The sequence below is a fragment of the Rissa tridactyla genome, chromosome 3 (genome assembly GCF_028500815.1).
Source record: "Rissa tridactyla isolate bRisTri1 chromosome 3, bRisTri1.patW.cur.20221130, whole genome shotgun sequence".
Classification (NCBI taxonomy): Eukaryota; Metazoa; Chordata; class Aves; order Charadriiformes; family Laridae; genus Rissa; species Rissa tridactyla.
Genome location: NC_071468.1, coordinates 38387130 through 38405853, shown reverse-complemented (window position 1 = coordinate 38405853; position 18724 = coordinate 38387130). Strand labels below are relative to the sequence as shown.

At 42.6% G+C, this 18724-nt stretch overlaps 1 protein-coding gene across 1 annotated transcript; it reads left to right on the top strand.

Moving 5' to 3' along the window:
* The first annotated feature begins 377 nt into the window (after positions 1–377).
* SULT6B1 (sulfotransferase family 6B member 1) lies at positions 378–8197 on the top strand. Its single transcript, XM_054197449.1, has 7 exons — positions 378–585; positions 4029–4141; positions 4390–4479; positions 5478–5604; positions 6266–6360; positions 6649–6805; positions 7718–8197. The coding sequence occupies exons 1-7, from the start codon at positions 384–386 to the stop codon at positions 7846–7848; spliced, it is 915 nt and encodes a 304-aa protein (XP_054053424.1). The 5' UTR covers positions 378–383; the 3' UTR covers positions 7849–8197.
* Positions 8198–18724: the final 10527 nt, after the last annotated feature.

Here is an 18724-nt window from a genome sequence, read left to right as displayed (position 1 = left end):
TCCTTATTACGGGCTTTCTTTTCTTTGTGAGATGCTTTTTTTCCTATTAATGTTACATAAGATCAGATACAATATTTCACTGCTCTTTTGTACAGGGTGATTGATTTTCCAATTCTGTTTTCCTGGTGGCTGAGCTTGCAAAGTATTACTTGCCCTCAATGGGATTTCTTATTCAAGTAGTTCCTGCTCTGTAGATTGTAAGTGGACAGAATCAACCCAGCTTCCATTTCCAGAAAGGTGGGAAGGGAGGAGAGAAAGAAACATATCAAATTCGGGGGAGGGCAGAAGTAATGCCGAGGATTTCTACTCCACCTTTTAAAAATGTCTATTTAAAGGCACTTACTGCATTAGACTAACAGTTTCACACCCCAAAAGTGATAAACATGGCTGAGGATAAAAAAGCCTTTGTTGATGAGATAAATAAAGCGTTGGCAAAGTCCGAAGGGCTTACCTTGAAGGATCTGCTGTTCTCCTACCGGGGGACCCCATATCCTGTCACGGTGTGCAGTGCAGAAACGTTCCAAGCCCTGGAGAACCTGGAAGCCAGAAGAGATGACATGGTGCTGGTGTCCTACCCTAAATGCGGTGAATACATTATATATTGCTTGCTGTAGTCTACAATACTGTAACTAATTAGCTGACACAATAAGAAGAAAACCAACTGATTGTGATTGTACATTGTGTGAGAATATTGGGCATTTCTACTACAACCAGAGGCAGCAGGTTTTTGTCCTTCTTAATTAAGCAGTCTGTTGCACGGCTTTTTAATATGGTTTGTGTTTCCTGAAAGGAAAATAAGTTTTAGTGTTCAAAGATATTTTTGGCTGAAGAAGCGAGAATAAAGTACATAGCTTTTTACGTATCAGTGGGACAAGACAACTCTGCCAGCATGATAAACTGTATTCTGAAAAGCGTGTTAGTAATGTAATGCAGTGTAGTGTACAAAAGCAATGAAATTATGCATTAGACTCTTTACGGTGTAAAAAGTGACATGGCACAGCATCTTTACTTGTAAAATTATAAGCTTTTTCTTGGCATTATTCAGTATCAGCATTGGTTTTTGTTTTGTTACTGCAAAATGGCATTGACTAAGACATACTGGAAGTTTAAATCTTTTAGTCAGGGGTTTGCAGAAAGGAGGGAAGGTGCAACAGGAGCAGTGAAAAAAACCCCAAGCAACCAACATGTTGATTTGGATCGGTTTTATTAGATGTCAATTATGACATGATTGCTTACAAGGAAGGCATGGGTTTTCCTAATCTAAGAAGTCCTATCCAAGCATAAGTTTCTTCTTTGAGACCCAAGCAGCAGAAGCTTAGGCTTGTCAGAGAAAATGTGGGTCCATGGAAGGATTTCATTGCACTAGCATGGTAGTGGATGTGGTCAAGTTGGGCTCTAACCGGAGAGTCCTAGGTCAAGGTCTCATTCAGCACGTAGAATTCCCATTGGTTGTCAAGTTCTGATCTGGAAAGAAACTGTGGTGTATTTAGGGCCTTAAGGAGTATGCCTGTAGTGTTTAGGGTGAGTTTATAGCAGCTCTGAGACAGAACAGTGAACGAAGACAAAGGGGGCAAATACAAAAGGAGGGAGCTGGCACAAAATGTGAAATGTGCATTTTTAGCTTAAGGAGCCTGTGATTCCATGGGGTTTGGGTCCAGAGTTCTTCTGGACCCTACAAAGACCTAAAAGGTCATTGTCATAACTTGGCACTGGCTTTGATTTCTCAGAGAGTTTGGAAGAGTTCAGACATGGAGTTGTGATGCTGATTACATCTGAGGTTTAGTAACTCAGTAAACCTTTCCTGCTCAGGGAGGGGGATCAATAGATAAAGAAAGAGATCTCACACTGTTAATATCTGGCAGTTCATGGTAGGTCAGCAGGGGGAAATTTTACCAAAGACCACTGTCAGTTGCTCAGCAGGAGAGGAAGCACACAGCTGCCTGTGGTTTGCCAGGGAATGCGGCACCCTGTTACCCGGCAGGCACTCCTGGAAAGGCATGTACAGGAGGTTGCAGGAAGAAATGGGAAAGCAGGAGGGAGAGAAAATGCTGTATTTGTGCAGTGCGCTGTAGTTAGAGTTTGCAGGTAAATCTTGGAATTTTCTCCCATTTGGATGTTTGCTCTTACACTCTTAAACAGTGCTAAATAGATTTCTTGTCCTAATTTCCTAATGCTTGCAAGAGAGGAGGATAAAGAAAGAAAAGAAAATATTATCTGTCGTACTTTGAAATCCAGATATTGCTGTGCTCCCTTTTGCCCTTTGACACAATACTTGGACCCACTAAGGTGTAATGTCACCAGGTGGTGATAAAAATCTCTCTGCACATCTCTTTCCTTCTCAAACCAAGGGAGCCATGTGCCTGGCTTCCTCTGCTAGCTTCTCAGGTTTTTTCCATGCAGGGCTCGAACTCTTTGGCATTTGCAGGTGTAGATGGTTATGAACATGCTTGATGAAGGACTCGCACTGAGACCTTTTAAAAGCTTTGCCTCTCAATGCTTTAATATTGTCCATATCCACTTTACTTATTAAGTATTATGAAGGTTAAGTTACAGTAAAGTCTCACTATATAAAAGGTTTCCCCTGACTCAGCTGTGCGCAGTGGAGAGGAAAACTCTGATGCAGAGAACACTGATGAGGTAGGGGTAAAGGACGATGGAACTCCAGGATGCAGTACTTCCTAGGGACAGGTCGCACAGTTGAAAAGACAGTAGGGGATTTAGAGACTAGGAATTTTAGGTTTATCAGTTGTAGCTTTTTGTTAAAACAAAATTTGTATTTGTGTACATGCAGTTAATACTGGGCAGATAGATGAGGACATGGGTTTGGAGACTCTAAGGCTTTTTGATCTGTTCTGTATGTAAATGGGAGAGTGATATAAATTAAATACATCATATAATGTCTTCTATATAAATATGATATTGGGTGGTATATAAATTTATGTAGGTAGCTAAATATGTATTATAAGACATTGCACGATGTATACAAATTACTGTATAAATGACATGTATCTGCTGCTTCCGTCCAAGCATCCTGAGACACTTCCTATAATGTAAGGTGGAAGTTATTCCTTTCTGGGAATAACTTTCTACTGAAAGCACGAGAGGTTAAAGCTGTTTACATTGTGTATTCCCTGTTAGTGCCTCTGGCAGCTGCGTTCACAGGGGACTCGCGGCATGCAGGAGGCGGCAGCAGCTCCACAGCTCCATCTCTGTGGGCCCAGCGGGAAGCCTTCCAAGCGCCTCCCTACAAGGATGCGGAGAGGGTGCTGCAGGCCAAGGTGAACACGCTGTTCCCTTGCTCTGTCCTGCCAGCAATCGGCAGAGCATCAGTGGAGCAAATGTGATTCCTGGAAACCCTGGGGAAGCAGGCGCCACCGCACAGCTCCAGGAGCTGGCCACATGCTCATGCTGGAACAGGGTGCGGTATGGGGGAGGTTTTGCTGCAAGACCCCTTCCAAAGGGTGAGGAGAGATGCAGGTATCCAGTGGGTAACAGCTCTTCTAGCACTTGTGCTGGCATGTGCTTTGTGGAGACGGCAACAGGCACAACTGAGGACAAGCACTGGCAGTGACATTGAATAGATGACTCCATTACATTCCTGACCCAGGGCAGTAGAGAGGGACAGAGGCTTTCCTTGGCAGAATGAGTAAAGCTCCTTGCTCATTCCTTGCTTCTCCTGTCCAGACCCTTCCCACGTGTTTCTCTGTAAAGGACAGGAAAGCTCCCTTTATTGTCTGTTACTGACTGCTTTATGAATGTATTAAAAAGATGTTAAGTGCATCATTGAGTCATTTCTGCCCCCAGTGCTTTCCACGTACCAGTTATAAGTGAGCCAAGAAGGTCACAGTTAAGAAGCTGTTGAGGATCTCATTAATGGAAAACATTATTTTGTTTATAATCGTTTGAGAGCTTTAGTGTTATTTGATGACTGTCTATTACACTGAATTAAGCCATGTAATGAGAAGGCTCTGAGAACTTACATAAACCTCTGATATGTTTTATTTTGTTCTCTGGGTTTCTTGGTGCAGGTGTGAACTGGCTTATCCAGATTTTAAGTGATTTGATATTTACAACTATCCAGAGTAAACCTGTAAGCACAGAACTACCATTTATTGAATGTGGAGATCCAGATAAATATCAGGTTAGTGAAAAGAAACTATTGAACCACTTAAAGTCTGTTGTTTTCTCTCTTCTGCACCCCCGCACACAAGTTATTAAAATGAAGTCATGCAGCAAGTAAAGATATTTCTCCTGAGAGGGGAAAAATGATAATCTTGGATGACTAATGCCTTTTGATTAGGGGCCGTTTCACACAGGCGTCTCTCGCAGATCATTGCTGCACCCATGTAATAAACCTGTTCTCACTTATGATTCTGTTTATTTCTAAAGAGGATGAAGCAGATTCCATCTCCAAGGATTTTGGCAACACATCTGAATTACGATTGCCTCCCCAAGTCTATTTTCAAGAACAAAGCCAAGGTGGGCTTTTTTCTTTTTCCAAGAACAAGCCTCATCTCTCTGACAATACCAGCAAGCAAGAATAATTTTGGGGCCACATCCTTTTCTTGTCCCCAAGTAGGTGGCACTGGGGGAAAGTAACTTGGAGACAGTGGGAATCTCATGATGCCTGGGCTGGCTTAGCAGCCCTTACAGTTTACAGTAGCCTTAGAGGTGATGTAGTTGACATGAACAAGAACAGATCTAGAGACTGTTGCAGTGCTCAGAAGTGGCTTTTTTATGCCGCTCTTTTCTGTTCACAGCTGTGGTAGTAATGAATGTGGCAGCAGTATCTCTGGGACATTGGCGGTCTCTTTGCAAAGAGTCACACTGTTAAAACTTTAGTATCTTTGGTACTTGATCACTGAAGAATGGCGGATACATAGATAGCACTTAGGAGATGTCCCACAGATGACGGAAATAATTGGTTAAGGGATGGGGATTTTTTCCATGTTTCGCTGGTATTTTTTCCTGTATGAGACAGGAAAAAAATATAATGCATATAACAAAAAAAAATAATGTGTATAACATGTTTTCAGAAGTGTTTATGCTTCTTTGAGGATTACACTCTCTTAGGATTTCAAGAACATTATTACCATGCTTTGAAAAATGGGAGGTGATTGTAACAGCTGCAGTTTCCTGAAGGAGAATTATACAGAGCTTGTCCTAGCAGGGGGCTTGCAAATGGATCCTTACAATTTCCCAGATCTTAGGTAGTTATGGGATAATATTCAATGACAATATTACAGTTTTTCCAGTTGCTTCTTTCTACAATTGCTTCATGACATAAGGAAATCCTAAAAGTGGTAACAAGGTCTTTATTATGATCACATTATAAATTTGTTCTCCATGCCTTAACTAATAAAATATTTTATAGCCCCCAGTGTGTTATTGATTGCAGAATGTTTGGTTATAGTCTCATTTTGGTTGCCGGGGGAAATAAGTGATCTAAAATGGTTGACCTCTTTCTCCCATTCCAGATACTAGTGCTGTTTCGAAACCCTAAAGATACAGCTGTTTCATTTTTCCATTTCCACAACAATGTGCCAGGCGTCCCCAGTTACAGCTCCTGGGATGTGTTCTTCTCAGAGTTCATGAATGGGAAAGGTATTGTTATAGTTATTGAATGTAGCTGAAGAAGCAACAGAAAAAAATACTTAAAAACAACGAGATGAGGCCAGTGGGAAAACAGCTGTGTCATAATTAGTTTACTGATGGCCATACGTCATGATAAAGGAGGCAGCTGAATGCCAGAATGGGAAGAATGTCCAAAAGATGCTTTGCTTCTGGGCATTTTGCTCTTCCCGGCAAGGGTGAGGGAGTTGCATGGCAGCTTGACAATGGCATTTGGTCAACATTCCGCTACTTAGTGATGGAGGAAATGCTACAGATCTGAAGTGGTAATGAAATGACAGTTTGTTGTCTTTACTGTTTCTGAACACAAGGCCAAACACCGCATTAGCAACCCAAATTTTAGATTTAGACTGATGTCTGGCTTTGGCTTTTAAGAGGTGTTTAAATGACAGTATAGTAACAGAGGGGAGAGCACAGAGTGAAATTCGTATTTCTGCGTGGAAACCATTTACATACAAAAGCCCAGAGGAAGCCTCTGTCATTCTGTTGTACAGTACCATGGAAAGGCGAGGCTGTTCTGTTTGTTTGCATTGATGTAACCAATAGGCAACAGAAGGCAATGCTTCAGTTGGAGAGAAATAAGTACCCAGTAAGAAAAGAAGGTCACACTGATGCTTTTTTCTCTTCTTTACAGTTGGCTGGGGTTCCTATTTTGATCATGCAGTCACCTGGAACAAACACATTGATGATGAGAATACTATGTTCATAATATATGAAGACCTTAAAGAGGTAAAGCAGGTGCTGTGTACTTGACAGGCAAAACACATCTGGGCCCATTCCTTGAAATCTGCTGAAATTAACAGTGAAAGGCGTAGGTTTCTGAAAGAGCAAATATCAATTTGATTTTAATGACAAGTTGAGTCTGAGTGTACAAAAGCTGAGTTCCAATTTAATGCAGAAAACATACTGTGAAGGCAAATATTGTTAATAGATGATGGCAATGCACATCCCAAGTGGATTAACTCCTTTTTTAGAGGAAGCATATTGCATGACTCCCTTTCACTGTATTGCTTTCAGAACCTGACTGCCAGTGTAAAGCAGATAGCTGAATTCTTTGGATTCTCCCCAACGGCAGAGCAGATCCAGTCCGTTGCAGACAGGGCCACTTTCCAGGCAGTGAAGGATAAGGCTCAGGAGACTCATGGTGCTGTTGGCTCAATTCTTTTCCGCAAAGGTAAACTTGTTTTTATTTTGCCAGGGTGGTAAATGGTAGCCCTGCATCTTGGGCAGGCAGGAATTTGAGTCAGTAGATGGTTAATCTTTATATATAATTTTCAAGGTTGGGAGTTGTTTAAGCAACACTGATTGTGATGCAGGACGGTGTCACACAATTTCATCACAAGGGCCAGTACCATTAGGTAAAGCCCTGTACAATGTGATCAGCAGAAGTGTGCTACAATTAGCACACCCTTCAGTCGTGGTATGCAGTAAGCACCAGCTAGAACAAAGAAGAGTTTTATTTTGTCTTCTGTGAGTCCTGGGGATAGCCTGGCACTTGGTCTACAGAGTGCCTCCACAGATTTTTCTCCTTGGGTTTTCGAAATAAGCCTTGTGATTGCCTGTGAACCTCAGTCAACACATGGAATCCAGACACAACACAGACTGAGCTGTGTCTTTTAGCCATGGATCAAACTAAGGCTGTAGACTCAGACAACCTCAGACTGTGGGCTCTCCGAGATCTAGATTAAAGGTAGACTGCAGTTTAGGACAGTGTCTGGTTGCAGTGCACAAAGCTCCTGCAGTTAAAAGCCGCATCTTTGAATTTCTGGGTTGGTTTCACAACTGCTGGTCATCTTGTATAGTTTTCTGCAACTGTACAAGACGCATGCCAAAGCTATGAAGGCAGACCAGTAGTTTCCTGTGTTCGTTTTGTGTTCACGCTCTATTGAGGACACCAAACATAAGGCAATCGTGAGTGTATTCTTAGGTCAAAGGTTCTTTTCTTGCAGGGAAAAGGACAAAAAAAAATCAAAAATGGATTATCCTGAAATATGATAATAAGGGAGACAAGGTAGTTCTTTGTTTTAAGTCATACTCCTTTGTTCTTACAGTAAAGGGTAGTATTTTACTTTTCTTTATGTTCCAGGTGTTGTTGGAGACTGGAAAAATCTTTTCACTAAAGCCCAGAACCAGGAAATGGATGCCAAATTCAAAGTATGCTTAGAAGGAACTAAGCTGGATGCGAAGTTAAAATATGATGTGTACTGCAAGGCCTGAACCTCCTTTAGAGAGAAAACTTATGTCCAGGCTGCTTTTCATTCAATTTTATGAAATAAAACAGAAACCAGGACAATATCTGATTTAAAAATTTTGAAAATCCATGCAATTTGCAAACCTTTTCTGCTGTCTTAACTTACACAAGAAATCCTTCCTCATGCAGTTAATATCATTGACTTCAGTGGATTATCTTAAATGACCTGTAGTTCTTTGGCCTCACTTAGTTTTCAACACTGAGTTTTAGCTATGATTTCTTGTTACCTGGTAGAATCCTGTGTGGAATATGTATGCAGTAGTTAAACCTGCTGAAATCACTGGAAATGCATTCAGTATGTTGGAAGTGATTTTCCAAGAGATTTTTTAAAACTATCATGAAGTGTCGTTTTGATTCCTAATTTCTAAGTTCATAGTATTCATATATAATTTTAATTTCTAAGTTTATACTGTAAAATGAAATTTCAAAATGTCTTGTTGTAGTTGTCTGTAGTCACTTTCTGTGTGCTGATAAATGTGTGAAAAAAGTAAAGGAACTCCGTGGTGGAAATTTTCTCCCCCTTTCGGCAATAATATTTTTCTTTCCTTTGGTAGTGGGAGATCTCATCCTGAGCAGTTGAAGGGATTGCCTTGGACAGAACTTGCTCATGGAGGTTGGAGTCCCCCTCCTGGTGGTGGCTTGCTTTGTTGCTTACCCTCAACAGAGGGTTACCCATCAGGGAAATTGGAAACATATGTTGAGAATGGCAGGTTTTGTCCATGTGATTGTTTGGACTCCTGAGCACCCACCCTGCTTTGGATGTTGAGGAGACACATGAAGAAGCTCCTGGCTGGTCAGGACTGTGGGGGAAGTCACTTCTTTATGGTATGGAGGCAGAGGGGTTGGTAACCATCTGGTTGACTTGTTTGGAAGAAGGGACTTTTTAGACATGAGAGAAGGAAGTGTGATACCTGCATAACTCGGGAAATTGAGCCTGGGTTGTCTGGGTTTGCCTGGGTTACACTATGCCCAGCAGTAGTATATACGATCTCAGAGCCAGGACGTGGATTTTTTTCTGGATGTCTGTCTGGGAGCTTTGAAGTGCCACTGTCCAGAACAGAATGACTGTCCTTGGGTGGTGCCAGAAGACAGGTGGGCACAAGACAGTTGAACATTGAACGGTCTCGTAAAGGGCTGATTTTTTAGGCTGCAGTTTTCCGTTGGGAGGCTGGTTAAACACTAGTCTTTGACAGCTGGTTGTTTTCCCCACCAGAGGCATTTCCTTATCGTCGAAGAGAACAAACAAACAAATACAAAGGAAAAAGTACTCCAAGAAGGAATATGCATGTAATAGGCACACAGTTGCTAATTTAGCCAGTAGGGGAGGTTAAAGTCTTCCTCCTCGTAGTTTGTCAGCTTCTGTCTGAGAAATAATTTTCTTAAGTGTGGTAAATGATTTGTCAGGAGTGTTTGTTACAACAATATTGGGTAAAGAGTATACCTTAGCCACGTTGAAAAAAATATTGGGTACTTGTGGTGTTGACACAGATGGACTCCATGAGACCTTCTGCGGCACACTTCGTTAGCTGATGGTAAACACAACAAATGCCCAGTCATTTAGTGCTAATGAGAATCCCCTTCTGAAAGCCTGCCAGCGACAGGGGAATGATTAAGACAAATTATCTTCAATGCATAGTTAGGAATCTCTTGTAATTTCATTGTCAGATCTCCATGAAATCTTATTTGTCTCTCTTTCCTGTCATATTCCACTTTTAATTTTCTTCTCCTGTTCCAGCCGTGTTTGCTGCGGCATACAGCTACACCGATGGCACAAAACCCTCCAGCTGGTGGTCCTTTAGGTTGACTAGCTGAAATGCCAGTGTCCCAAAGGCTGTCATTCACATGGTGGGAAGGAAGGATCGATGCAGATGTGAATTTCCTTTCAAAATTAACAGCTGTAATAATGGCCATTCGAAATAAGTAAACCAAAAGGGAGGTTAACAGTGAGGACTGAAGAGCAACATAGAACACACGAAACCAAACTGTATCAGAATGAAGTGGGTTAATACCAAACAAATTAAAGTTTCAGGTCACTAGAGTCTCAAACAAATCTGAGGTTGCCTATAAGCTTTACATAGGCACTGGGAAAAGCAGCAACATTCCATGGCTATTTGCCTCAGCCGTACCTGCTGCAGCAGTAGGTCAAGATCATTGCTAAGCAATAAATAAAAGGAAATTTGAAAGGCTTTGGTTAAGGGTGATGTTGAAACAGGAGCACCACTTCCTGTTAAAGTAGGTTGCCTGAATTACTGATAGATCAGTAATAGCCAGCCTGTCCACTTAAACCACCGTATTTCTCAGTTTAAAATTACAATGAAGTATTCCTGGGCAGTCCAAGAGGAAATCCCATCTCAAGGTGCTAAATAGGCTACTCTTAAATTTTTACCCCTTTTGACCAGCAAGGTTATTTAAGCTGAGGTTGTTTAGCTATCTGAAGGAATATTTTGTAGGTGACACTCTTAAATTCCTTCAGTCTGATCTGCACGTGTTTCTCAGCACATATTCACATACTCAGTAATTGCCAGTTAATGATAAGCACTGAAGAACGTCAAATATAAGACTAGTGAGTGTGAGGGGCGGCTGATTTTTTCTGCAGCTTTCTGTGTGTTTTAGGTTTGGTTCTGTTAAAAATGATGTGGGGTAACAGGGAAGAAAGCTAGTCATAATGTCATCAGAGAAAGGAAGAATTTGTACCTTCCTCAAGCACTTAAGTGCTTTCAGGATGAAAAAGCACTGTGAAGTGCTTTGAGATGGTGGCATTGAAGGTCAAATCCAGTAGCTCATGATGATTGCAGCTATTGACAGCAGCTAAACAAAAGATTCAAACTCAACACAAAAACTAAACTCCTCATTGTGGAAAATCACCAGTCATATATTCTTTCAGCCATACATATAGGGAGCAATTCTGAATATGTATTTTCCATTTCTATATTTTATACTTTATAGCTGTTTTCCCTTTTATACTTTCCTTTTTATTATGGTACTCAGCAGTAAAACTTTAAATGGTATTTCTCACATACAACATTTAAAAAATATGTTGGATCATTCAGCTTCTAAAGAAGAGGTTTTTTTCACTCCCTGATCACAGTTTTGATTTAATTTTTTTTTAATGTATTTGTGACCTCCTTCACATTTACCATTTCCCAGCAGTTGTAGGTATTTACAATATCTACATTTATGATAACTGCTAAATGCTGCTCTATTAGTACTTTTGTCACCTCCATTTCCCGTATGAGCTGTTCAGTAACAATCATAAGGCAGGAAAGTATATTAAAATGATATTGAAAAAGAGAAATTGGAGGTCTTCTCAGAAAAGAGAAGCATAAATGTATCTTTTGTATGCAAGAGATGGCTCCCCTCTGTGTGTTCAGGATGTCAATAACCCAACCAAAAAGGAAAAGAATTCTGGTACCAAATTATAATAGAAGTAAATGGGATCAAAGCAGACAGAACTGAGCTCAATTTTCTCATTTATAAAATGCGAGCATTTCATATTGCAGCATTATGCAGTACATTAATTGGAAAGATAATTAATGTTAAATTACAATAGAAGTGCTGTAAAAGTACAGGACACATATGACATCCACAGGAACGTCGAATAATTTTTTTCTGAGGGTAGACTGGCTATTAGTAAGGATGCCAAATGGATTTATAATGAAGGGGGACATGAAATACAGTCATCGCAATCTTGTTAACACAGCAATTTGAATTCTACTGGGTTTTTTGTTAAAGTCCTAACACTTCGATCTGAATTTTGGCCGAACGACCACCTGTGGTGGGGATTAGCACCCTCTGTTTCACTCTTAACACACGGCAGAGCTTGGCAATGTACACTGGAAGTGCTGAAATGAGATTGGTCAGAGGTTGTTACGGATGTTGATATTCTTGGGATTGATGCAAAGGAGAGAAATAGAGAAGAGCATTCTGAATGAGAGTATACTGTATCAGTGCTGTGCCTGAGCGCTCTGGTAAAATGCTATTTGCATTCAGATGTTTACGGTCATGGATACTATTGTCCTGTATTGCTATCAAACTTTGTAATACTTGTAGATCGGATAATATGAAGTATTAGCCGATAAAATATTCAGTTTGCATCTGAATGGAAAGTTTTTCATATGATCATTTGGCAAAGATTTTTGAGGCTTGAGGAAGATAGAAAATTAGTCTTTGACTTTGCTCAAAACGTGAGGCAGTCAGGAGCAGCCAGGAAATGAAAGGAGGCTGGGAAACTGGTGTCTTGGGAGGCTTGTGTACTTGAGAATAATATAAGCTTATTGACATATGCTTGTTGGGTCTCCAGCGAGTTCCCTGCTGTTTTGCATTTTACAAGCCAGTGAAGCTGTTTTCATTACTACAACACTCATTAGCTTTTCCCCAGCAGGTAAATAAGTCAGTTTCATTATTGTGTATTTCTGATATATCCATAGGCAATGTAATTTTATTCAGAGGAAAAAATGAAATACAAGATAATCTTAGGCATTAGCCACATGTCCCCAAAAATGTTAAAAAAACCACACCACAAACCACAAAAAACAGAGCACTTATATTCTTCCCTCTTCTTCATTTCTTTTCTGCAGGCACAGAGGGTGATCAGAATAACTTCTGCAGATGACCAGGCTGGTCTCTTCTTTCATTCTTTGGGAGAATATTTATGCTGACTACAATTCTCTTTTTTTTTTCTGGTCTCCCAGCACAACCCACCCTGGTTTTTTCCTGATGCCATGGAATCTTTGTTTTCCTGGCTGTTATTCGTTTAGAACACTGTATCTTTTTCTTCTTTTTGTTTATTTTTTCTTGGCAAACCACTGTGTTTGTCCTCCCTTGCAATGTGTAAGCTTCTGGACACCCAGCTTTCTTGCTGCTGTGGTACTGGAGGCACAGTTAGCCATTTCTGCATCACCGGAGAAAAAATTACCTTAACGTTTAGGTGCTGAGGGAATATAAACAGAAGCTTTATGCACTGAGGCTGTAAGGTGGTGGGACCTTGTGCCAGCAGGCGAGGGGGGCCCTGAGGGCCTGTCTGCCCCTGCCCGGGGGGAGCTGGGCCGTGGCCTGGGGGGTGCTGCCTCCACCAAGGCGCCATTTTGTGGTCTCCCTGTCAAACAGGGCGGCCCTACCTCAAGAGGATGAGGGTTAACTGGAGCAGGACAAGGAGCGGCATCAGAGGCTGGGCTTCCCTGCACCTCAGTCCCTCCAAACTCGGATGGGGATGCCTGGTGGTGTCACCTCAGAGATGGGCCCGGGGCCCTCGCTGCCCTGAGGGGAGGTTGTGGAGGGAAAACCCCTCTCGCCTCAGCTTGCCTCAGGGGAAGCGGGGTCTTCCATGGCCACCAAAGCCCCCTGGCCTGGGCTCTCCCACTGCAGGAGTTTTCTCTCTTGGGCTGTCCAACGCAACACGGCCTACTTTTAAAGGTGGGAAAAGTTTTTTTTTCCCATGTCAGAAAAATATGGTTCAGCTCTCAGACCAGGCTGGGGTGAATACACGGGGGAGTCGGTTCCCCTCCTGGTGACCTACCTCTGTCCTACAGACTTCTTGTGCTGGCCTGCCTGGCGTGAGCGGTCACACAGTGGTGTTAAATGCAATCCCTCATGCTTTCTAAAGGATTTTCTAGCAGTAAAGCCCAGCTGCAGTCTTGCCAGAGAGAAAAAACGTGGTGTGGGAGGATGTGGGGGAATGGGAGCACAAAGCAAGCGAGCGTGGTCAGGGAAGCGGCTCTGAAATCCATCTGTGTTTGATGGGTGTGTTCCCCGGACAGCCAGAGATCACTGTTTGGAGTAAAAAGCCTTGTGAAGGCCACCTGTACGGCAATGCCGGTGGGAATCGTGGGTGCGCTGCGGACCCTCAGCCCAGCAACAAATGTGTCCGAGCACTGGGGTTTGCTCAGGCCTCCTGCTGTCGTACCATGGAGCACAGTATTCATAGTGGAGGAGTAAACAGGGCAATAAACAACCTTCTGTGGTTATCGAATGTGAATGTCTCTGTGGCACTTAATTGCTTCTGCAGGCCATTTTGTGCCTCTCCAGCCTCAGTGCCCTGACTATTGCCGTTTTAAATAAGCAATCTGAAGCACAAGAGACAGAGTGTGTATTTTATACGTGGGTGATTTCAAAGTTTCTGTGCAGTGCAGGACAGGCCCTCTAGGGCTCTCTCGTGTTGCATTTTTCACTGACAGTGTTTTGAATCGTTTAAAATACAGGGCCATAACAAGTGCCTTGTCCGCAAATGAATTGCGTGCTGAAGGCCCAAGGGCACCAAAAGAGATGAAAAATGCATTAGTATGGAAAGACAACTATGTAATACAGTAGAATAAGTATCATTAATAACTACTGTAAATACAAAGCTGTTTGCTGGCATGACAGACCCTCCAGAATAACAATAACAGAAGTAGCCCGAGTTTGCTTCAGAAGGAAAACTGCTCAAAGTCCAGAATTAAGTCAAAATCACTGAAGGTAAAAGGAAGAGACGAGACAGTGTTATCTTGGGTACAGTGATGTTGCAGCCTTTTCATGGCACAGAAGTGGAGGTGGATGCTGATACACAAGGAAAGTGTATCAAAAGAGTCAAGATGGCAAATCATTGAGTAAAGAGCGGTTCAGCTGGAAAAAGATGGAAATCAAACCAAACGCAGCATCTTGCAAAAGAATATAAGTACAGAAAAACTTGAAACTAAAGAAAACAGAAGTTAGGCCAAGATCCCTTTGGGCAAATTGAGCTTCTCTTGCCTACCGGCCATGGATTACATTTACACTTGTTTACATCGATGTACATGAAGTCCTGTTTTATGATACGGAGGCTTCCAGGACTGAATCCTGTTCGCTGCCCCCATAACCTGCCTGTGGTAGTGTGTCTCCCTGCTGGGGGTCCTGCTGTACGCCAGGGTTGCCCTGCCGTACCCTGAGGTAGCACCAGGCACAGTTTCCCAGGCATGGGAGCTACTAAGATGCTTAGAGAGAGGAAAGTCGCTTGAAAAGAAATGCACTGAATGTTTTTTGTGAGCAAGCTCGAGCTGGTCAGGCAGGAGTCAGCTCCAGCCTGGGAGCTGCAGAGCTGTGATTACTGCAGTCCTGAGTAACTCATGTTAGCAAGCCACACAGGCCAGGTTTGTTGGCTGACACTGGGCTACTTGCGCTGTGCCTCTGAAAGATGGTGTAGACATCAGCAAAAAAAAGGCCTAAGAAAGTATATGCATAGATAAAATGAGATGTGTTTACTTAAAATAGAATCACAAATCATCTGCCAGAGGGGCTGTTTGGAAGGAAAAGCACATACTAATTGCTGGAGGCTAAAGATAGACGCAAAAGCCCAAGAAGTGCCTTGAGGGTCTGCGTTCCAGCTCCCGTCTCTGCCTGTGGCTGGGGAGGGGAAAGGTGGATTTTCACGTTGATGCATTTGCAATCTTCTCTGGCAGTTAGCTGCAGTGATGTCTGCCCTTCCTCACCCACTCCCATTCAGCGTGCCGGGCAACGTGAGCCTTCTTCTCGGGTGCTTTGCTTCCCTCATTCACTGTATGGGAGACATCAATTTGCCAAGCTAGGCTGCTTGTTTGTAGATTGGCTGCTCTGAAGTTGCTGTCCTTGAGGGGGCTGTTAGAGCATGTGCATGGTTTGTTTAGAGCTTTGGTTGGGACCAGTTGGTCTCCAGTCTGGGAAAGGCACATAGCTCTCCTGCATTTACTCTGGGGTGCTGTAGTTATGGCCCCCCACAAGAAAGCTGTCCTGATTGATGTGTTGTGGGACAGGGAGAGGCTATTGGTTTGCACTGACAAGCTTATGTGTTACTCTGTGAGCTCTGGAGGGTGTATGCCAGTTCTGTCTTCTCCTTGCTACTTTTCAGTGCTGCCACAGGCTTTCCATGTTCTGTTTTCAGCAAAAGCCCAGATTGACTAAATTCCTCAACGTTCGTGAAAGAATAAGCCTTTGGGCTGTCTGGCAAGGGGTATGCTGTGTTGCAGGCTGGTATCCTGACCGTGCCGGCATCTCTGTCTGGGGGTAGGCAAGGAGGTGCCTGTCCAAGCAGCGTGGGGCTTGACTTTCTGAAGGTATGGAAATAGTGCAGCGTAATAGCACAGCCTTTACCGGTGCCTGTGAAGTAAACCTAATGGTTCTCCAGTCTGGTAGTACTTTTCATCTGTGTAGCCAGAGCTACCTTTAGGCAAGCAGCGGATTGAAAATAGGTGCTGCCAGATGCCCCTCTATGGTTAAGGAAGCTAGAGCGTCCTTGGTGTCCGTAGTAAAAGGGTGGCTGAGATACCAGATGGTGTTGTGCTTTTCTGCAATGCTACTGGCAACAGTGGGCTGCCTCGCTCTGCCCAGGCAGTAAGGATATAGCAGTAAGTAAATGTGGCACAGTGGCAGCGTCTTGGACCACGTGACTGTGCTGGGAGAAATTGCCATTCCCCCACCTCTACTGAATGTGGCGAGACCCACCTGTATGCTGGCTGAGAGCCTGAGCCCAGGCCCTCTGAATTACACCGGAGCACAGCAGTGTGACCAAGAGGAAAGCCAAGCCCTGCAGCATGGATGAAACAGACTTTAGCAATCCAGTTTGACAACATTGAGCCAAATTGTGTCTCAGTGACCAAATGCAATGCCAGTGTACCCTGAGGTGAACATGGAGGGTAAATATGTACTGCCATGGGGCTGCTCGTGGGCATACTGCTGGGCAAATGTGTAAGTGGCTGCAATATTGGTGCACTGGAAGAGTAAAGCAGTCAATGAGTTTGTTTTGGGGATGGTCTGGAAAATGGTGGCTGTTATTTGCCTATTTATATATTGATACATGCACTCACTAATCTTTTTAATGGTAAAACTGGGTGTAATTTGATTGTGTTCTGGGGTGATTATATATAAATCACTTCCTTTTAGAAATAGTTGTTTAGAATTAAATGCAATATTATATTGCTGATGTTTGCAGACTTTTGCTAACTTATATGAACATAATAGTTAGCTGGCATTTAATTATGCATTTAACTAATCCAAAGCAATACAAGTTTTTATAAGGATAATTGGTAAGTTGTCATGTAGGTGGTTTCTCTAAATGGCTTCATAGCATTTAGAAAGGACAAAAGAAATTGCACATAAATAATAGGTTATTAGAAATAAATGGGTACGCAATTATTCATAGCATCAGAAATGGACAATTCAGCTCACAATGGAATTCTTCAGAAAACTACAGCTACATTATTTGCATAAAATAACATCTGAAATTTGCAGTTGGCTTTGTTTCCCATTTAGAGTGCCTTATGTAATTACTACAGCAGTGCCCTTTTGAAGAAATCCATTATAATTTGAATTATGTTAATTCTGATGCTGTGAATAATTGGCCATATATTCAGTAAAATGAATTTGTTTTTTTGGACCCTTAAATATGAGTGAACCATCTTATGGGGATATGTGCTTGACATCTTTCTGGCCATCTTTTTCTGCTTTATCCTATAAAGTTGTTTGCATGAGAGTGTCATACAATTAAGTCTCTAATTAGGAGCTAATTTGGGGATGGGGAGAAAGTTTAGACTTACATTTACCTTTGGAGAGCGTAGCTGGATGGTGGGGATTGTTACAGCAAAACCCCCCTTATTTTTCCCTTCTTTGGATCATAAATGTTATCTGAAATTAAATATGAGAGAAGAGCAGTGCCACATTCCGCTCTCAGATAAATGCTCTCCTTAGAAACAGCTGCTGTCATGGCATCGGCATCAGTCTATCAGGGATGAATTTGACCTTTTAAGTGCTCTCCCATGTGTACTGGAAAATGCTTCAAGTCCCTTTCTATTGAGGGAAACAGGAAGGAATTCATATTGTGCTCTTGTTTTGCGCCATGGGAACACAGTCGGATTGCTGAGGAGCTGGCACTGGTTTAGTCAGTAAGTGTTAGTTTCGTTCTATCTGTTTGATTACCAGGTTCAGGCAAAAGTAGTGTATGAAAAGACCTATCAAAATGCCCTTCAGCAATACATGGCATGATCCTGCCCTGTAAATGTCAGATCAGTGTTTGTATTGCGACAACCCATTTCTCTGTGCAGAGTGAAAACAAAAAGCCCAATATATTTTCACACCATTACAGGAGAGAGATGCCGAATTACAGGGAAAATCCTGAGGGACAGTAAAGTCTCTTTAGTTGTACGTAATTTCGTCATTTCTCATCTCAAGGCAACAGTCCTGGGAATGAAGCCATCAGCATCTAGGTACTGTCATTGGTTACAGGATACAAGGAATGTACTAGACTTCTCAATTTTTCTTTACACTGCTTTCCCTAAAACATTGACTCAGTTTCCTCCACGCAGATCCCCAGGGGATTATGATGTCTCGGTGCCCTGAGGTCAGACATTGATTCCTCCCGTTCCTTGCTCCCCCCAACCCCGCAAAACAAAAATACATCAGGGACTGGCGTTTTCTGCTTGTTTAATTGGATTAATGGTGCCAGTGTCCCCTTCTTGTCTTTATGGGACCACCTTCTGGTGAGATCATACTCCTAAGTTTAATTCCTTCTGGAGCTGGAGGGATCAAACTTGTGCCTCCCAAGACAGAAGGAAAGTGCCAAGTTGTAGGCTCCTGTGGTATGTGGGGACTTCAGCCACTTTCCCGTTGAAGCTGTTGCACTTATCTTGAAACAATCAAAATTAATTGTGCAAGACAGAGGGAACATAACATTGACTGGGCCAACATACATGCTTTTGCGAGATGGGAGGTGAGGGGCTGAAACTTAAGAAGGGAGGGAAGTTACTGGTCTCTTGTATTCTGTAATAGTACATTGATCACTGAACTCTGCATTGTGCTGTATTTCTCGAATGGAAATGGCTACTGCTGCTGTGGAGAGCAATCCCTGGGTGTGTCTCAGGTAGG

Bases quoted from the DNA above. Each gene is read 5' to 3' on its own strand.
- SULT6B1 (XM_054197449.1), top strand. From the start codon at position 384: ATGGCTGAGGATAAAAAAGCCTTTGTTGATGAGATAAATAAAGCGTTG. The intron at 5,605-6,265 runs GTATTGTTATAG...TCTTCTTTACAG, and splicing joins AGAGTTCATGAATGGGAAAG to TTGGCTGGGGTTCCTATTTT. The intron at 6,806-7,717 runs GTAAACTTGTTT...TTTATGTTCCAG, and splicing joins CTCAATTCTTTTCCGCAAAG to GTGTTGTTGGAGACTGGAAA.